Consider the following 5374-nt stretch of genomic DNA (forward strand, 5'->3'; position numbering starts at 1 on the left):
AGCCGATTCTGTAACGAATATACATGAAATTTCCGACACTTTAAACAAGAAAGTGGTAAGTGAAGTTAGAATGACTCATTACGTTATCTTATCTATTTCGCAATGTAAATTGAGAATGCATTTATATTTTGCAATACCACATAATGAACTTTTAGATAAATAAAATCGAAATTAAATTTTAGGAAATATGCTGTTCGGACTGCGATTGCCGAGGGCCAAATTTATGGCTTTGCCTGAAAAAGAGTTGCAGTCATATTGGTTGTAGTGAAAAATCAAATGATCATAGTACGATTCATAATAGTGTAGGTCATACTTTTTCGTCAGTCAACTATTGGGATTCATCTGAATATTTCTAACCATTTTAGAACGATCCGTATCATTGCGTTCACATGAATCTTTCAACAAGTCGCATATGGTGCTATGAGTGTAACTGCGAAGTGTTTTTGGATCAAAGCAAACGCATCAGTTACTCAAAGGGCTGTGAAAGTGATCAGGATGATACTGACAGTGTTATGTTTAATAAGGATTCTGGGCATGGAAGTTATGCCACTTTGCGAGCTAATAGTCCGGATAGAGGTAGCTGGCATTTTCATTAGAAATTATGCTGAATTTAGTATATTTTTAAATGGCTTAAAAGCACTAGATCTTGTTTGTTTGCAGGGCCAATTTTTCAAAACAGTGTTGGACTTAATGTCGTGATGAACGGCGATGGGGATGCTTCCGACTCCAGTGATGTTGGTGAGTCTGGAAGCTGCACTGCTAGCAATAAAAATAGAGGATTAGTTGGCCTACAAAACATTGGTAAGCAAATTAATTCGAAATATTTTTTTCAACGTTATCTAATATCATCATTGGTTTGCTTTTCTAGGAAATACTTGTTATATGAACGCCGCACTTCAAGCTCTAAGCAACACTAAACCACTTACAAGGTAAATATTTTATTATTATACTTCAATACTGGTAGAATGCAGTATTAAAATATGAAAGGAAGTAGAGATTGAAGCATGTCTTTTGTAGCAATTTGCGTACTTTTTTTGAGGTTTGAGGTGAATGTTGGGCATTTTTCAAATGGAAAATTTGTTCTTGTTACTCTCATGACGGGAGATTCTTTCTTTTGAAAGCAAAAAACAAAAAAAAAAACGGGAGATTCCAACTTCAGACATTTGAAGTCATAGTCCGTTCCTCAAGCTTTTCTGAGGGAGGACATTAATTTATGTGCTTCGACATGTTTATTTGTGGGAGTTTAAAACCGATTATTTCAATTAAATTATTTAATCCGCCTTTGGGATTCCGATGTGAAACAACTTTGAAGAAAAAGAGACTTTTGCGTAATAGATCTAATTCGATTAAATGTATTTAAATTGTCTTTTTTTGTATACCTTGCATGTTTAATAACTTCTGAACGTCTTTCGACACTTCCATAAAATTTTATTAATACTTAAAGAAAAAAACACTGGTGCTGGTTGATTAACACACATTAAGCTTCATGAAATTATTAAAATAAATCTTGACTAAATATGTGTAAAATAGCTTTGCTGTCTGTAAAAGCCTTAGGCTGAATAAAAGCTTTGATTTCTGATAATCGTTTGGATGTTTTCCAGATATTTTGTGGATTGCGCAAATATTGTTGAAATATTATCGGAAGGAAAAAAACCTGGTTTAAGTAGGACATATCAGGCCCTGATTAGAGATATGTGGGTGAAAAGAAACGCTCAGGGATTTGTGACACCTTCTGGTTAGTACTTATGAAAATAGAATCTATTGCAGTTTTTCGTTTACTGATGCTTGATTTCTTAATAGGAATTCTCTATGGGATTAGGAGCGTACATGCAATGTTTCGGGGGTATCACCAGCATGATACACAGGAATTTCTTCGGAATTTTATGGATCAGCTCCACGAGGAATTAAAACAGCCCGTGGCTCCGGAATTTGCAAATACGAACGATTCTGACACGTTCAGGTAAAAAGTTAAATCTCATGTAATAGTTCATGATTTTCAAGTAACTAATTTTTGTTTAGTCTTGCCATGGAAGAGACTCATAGTGTTGGTCTTAGTTACGATTCATCTGAGGGAGAATATGAGACGTGCGACTCCGGTGTTAGTGAACGTTCCTCACTTAGTGACGACTCGGAAGCACAACAAGTGAACGAGGCTCAAACTGGAGGAAAGTCTCCAGTGGTCAGTAGTTTAGCGAACAAGCGCAGGTTAAGTCGATGCCAAAGCCCTGGTAGACGACAAAGACTTCGAGTGGCTAGTCAAAGTGTTATTGGTCAGTATTAAGTCGTGGCGGAAATGACAGAAGTTAATAATAATTATTTCAATATTTTGCAGATTCACAACCGGGTCTTAGCTCGAATCAAATTCACCCCAGAAAACATTTGAAGTATCGGTCAATTATATCCGATATTTTCGACGGAAAATTGCTCAGTTCCGTACAATGTTTAACATGTGATCGCGTTTCAAGTCGTATAGAAACATTCCAAGATTTGTCTTTACCCATTCCCTCGAGAGACCATTTGTTGCTTTTGCATGGTAAGTTTTTACAATTAAATAATCTTGTTTAATAGTCAGTTTTTGTCATTAATAAAAAGTACATACGCATACAGCTGTCCTAATTTACAAAGTGCTTTGATTCAAACGTGTTCTCATTCTTCTGAATATAAGATAAAAAAAACTATCCAGTTTCTTTCGCTCAAAACTGAGAAATTTTCATAAAACTGAATTGAAACATCCACTTCTTTCATAGCTCTCTCTGAGCTATGAAAACACTCTCGGGTTTAAGATTAAAATGAGCAATGATTTTAATTATTTTACAGGCAGAACTGCTACTCCTAATGCCACTTGTTCCGATGCTGTATTACCTGTACAAGATGGTTGGATGTCATGGTTATTAGCCTGGTTAAGGTCAGTTTCATTTCGTTATACACACTCCTATAGCCAATAACATATTAAGAATTAACCTTTGAAATATAGTTATAAACAATCTGTTTAAATGGCTTTATATGAAAAAAGTGGGTAAAATAATTGGGGCTTTTTAGATCTTGGTGGTATGGGCCGGTAGTAACACTGCACGATTGCTTGTCAGCATTTTTCAGTACTGACGAATTAAAAGGTGATAATATGTATAGCTGCGAGAAATGTAACAAACTAAGGAATGGAGTTAAGTTCAGCAAGGTGAGTGAATTTGGATATAACAATTTGCAACAATTGCTCAAACATATTACTAGATTAATGAATTTATATCATTTATATTCCCTTATACGTTCTACCGAAAAATAGAAAATCTAGTAAAATAGGCATATACATTGGATTTGTAATAATTAGTGCAGGAAGAAATAGTACTTCCGATCCGCTCAATGTTGCATCTGTGAAGGTTTTACAGTTTCTTAATTTTGTTTACGTTGCTAAGTACTTTTGCGCGTCTGATTTAAAATGAATTACAAATATTTAAAAGTGATATACAACTCTTTTAATGTCTTGTTCAAAACATGGAAAACTTTAAAATATTGGGGATTATTGAGAAGGACGATATTCACGGCGACAAAAATTGTTTTATGCGATTAGAACGTTTCATCGTATTTTGTTCTGATCAAACCAGTTTGATCATTCTGCATATTTCTGAAAACTTTTTTTTATTTGACTGATTGAAATTATTGATAGATACTTTTGTTCCAGGTGTTACAGTTACCTGAAGTCTTATGCATACATTTAAAACGGTTTAGGCATGAACTGATGTACAGTAGTAAAATATCGTCAGCTGTTAGTTTTCCCTTGAAAGGGCTTGATATGTGGCCATACCTACACTCAAGCAACACTTCAAAGGTAAGTTTGCACATAATTTTTAGCGTTTGAAGGTGATCAATTATCAGATTAACTAAGATGTTTGAAAACGCTTATGTGATTTTTAATGCCTTTAGGTGTCAAATTACGAGCTTTTTTCGGTGATTTGTCACCATGGTACTGCAGGAGGTGGACATTACACCAGTTTCGCGTTAAATAGGGGCCAATGGTACGAATTTGATGATCAGTATGTAAGCAAGGTTTCAGCAGAAAGAGTACAAAATTGTGAAGCTTATGTGTTATTTTATAGGTAAGTGATTTCTTTTTACTACTTTTTTTCAGCCATAAACTTTTTCCTTCAATGAAAAAGAGTAAGTATTCACCTCTTTTTTTTATAACGTTTATTCTCAATTCTGTAGGAAAGTCCAAGCCAGTGCTGAAGGCATTATACATGAAGTCACTTCAATGTTTCAAGAGATAGATGAAGATGATGACATCAAACGGGTATATATATCCAAGCAGTGGATAAACAGGTTAATAAGTATAAACCATTAACATCAAGAAATGCAACAATTGCTTTACGCCCTAGGTTTTATTATTGCGTGGAACCTGGTCCGATCGATAATTCCGACTTTTTGTGCCAACACGGAGCTTTAGATCCCGATAGGCAACCATCACTCGAGTATCTATTTATGCAAATTCCTTTAGAAATATACGATTATCTACACAAACGATTTGGTGGGTGTCCCCCCATGACCGAGTCAATCATTTGTCCTGCCTGTTTGGCTGTGCAAAAGAAAAAATTACATGAAATGAAATCGTTCCTTGAGGTAAGAATAAGCACTGAAATAGCTACCAAAAACAAAATATTTTCTGTTTACGTACTTCGTTTACGAAATCGTAACCACTTTATCATTTGTATATTTCAATTGAAAAATAGTTAAACAGCAAAGCGCAAGCAGAAGGTTGGCCTAACACCCATTACATTTCAACGGCCTGGTGTATTCAGTGGCATGCTTTCGTCCAACGCAAAATTATAGAAGTAGAAGCCCCAGGTCCAATAGACAATTCGAAAATTGATGTGAACTATATCGATGCTGAACAAGCTACTCAGATACCTCAAGCCACATGGGAGTTCTTCCATGGAATTTATGGCGGCGGTCCCACAATTCTTGTTGATTTGGAAACCGAAGGAGATGGAGAGTTTCCAGTGGGTGAAAGTGAAACCGAAACTGAGCAACAAACGGTTGTAGGAAATGAAATGGGAGATGCGCCGATACCATTGGACGACTATGTAGAGTCGATTCAAGAAAAGCTTTGCAATGGCTTTGACTCAGGTTAGTACGAGTTTTCGAATCCAGTTCAGATGACTTCTTTACTGCTGGATGATTAAGCTTTCCCGCGTTAGAAATGTTTTGAGGTATTTTAGATGTATAAATGCAATGAGTTTGTATAATACTTGTACCTAATTATGCCTTTTTGTACAGTAAAGGTCAACCTCCAAAGTAAATTTTTAACTCAAGTAGTTTTAGAGCTACGGAAGCCTGATCACAAGTAATCTTGTATATGCATACTTTTTATGGAAAAATTATC

General features: G+C 35.4%; 1 protein-coding gene across 1 annotated transcript in view; it reads left to right on the top strand.

Annotated features, from left to right (window-relative positions):
- LOC109545140 (ubiquitin carboxyl-terminal hydrolase 33) overlaps window positions 1-5374 on the top strand; it is a gene marked incomplete in the record, with an annotated part of 11581 nt that overhangs the window by 3822 nt on the left and 2385 nt on the right. The window contains 16 exon segments of the mRNA XM_048667795.1: window positions 1-55; window positions 183-302; window positions 366-576; window positions 661-801; window positions 869-929; window positions 1602-1735; window positions 1801-1960; window positions 2020-2270; window positions 2333-2533; window positions 2818-2905; window positions 3040-3175; window positions 3677-3823; window positions 3919-4091; window positions 4201-4314; window positions 4371-4611; window positions 4722-5118. Of these exon segments, the coding sequence (XP_048523752.1) occupies window positions 1-55; window positions 183-302; window positions 366-576; window positions 661-801; window positions 869-929; window positions 1602-1735; window positions 1801-1960; window positions 2020-2270; window positions 2333-2533; window positions 2818-2905; window positions 3040-3175; window positions 3677-3823; window positions 3919-4091; window positions 4201-4314; window positions 4371-4611; window positions 4722-5118 (2630 nt within the window).

This window comes from Dendroctonus ponderosae, unplaced genomic scaffold (assembly GCF_020466585.1).
Source record: "Dendroctonus ponderosae isolate FM_Combo_2020 unplaced genomic scaffold, Dpon_F_20191213v2 Dpon_F_20191213_6, whole genome shotgun sequence".
NCBI lineage: Eukaryota > Metazoa > Arthropoda > Insecta > Coleoptera > Curculionidae > Dendroctonus > Dendroctonus ponderosae.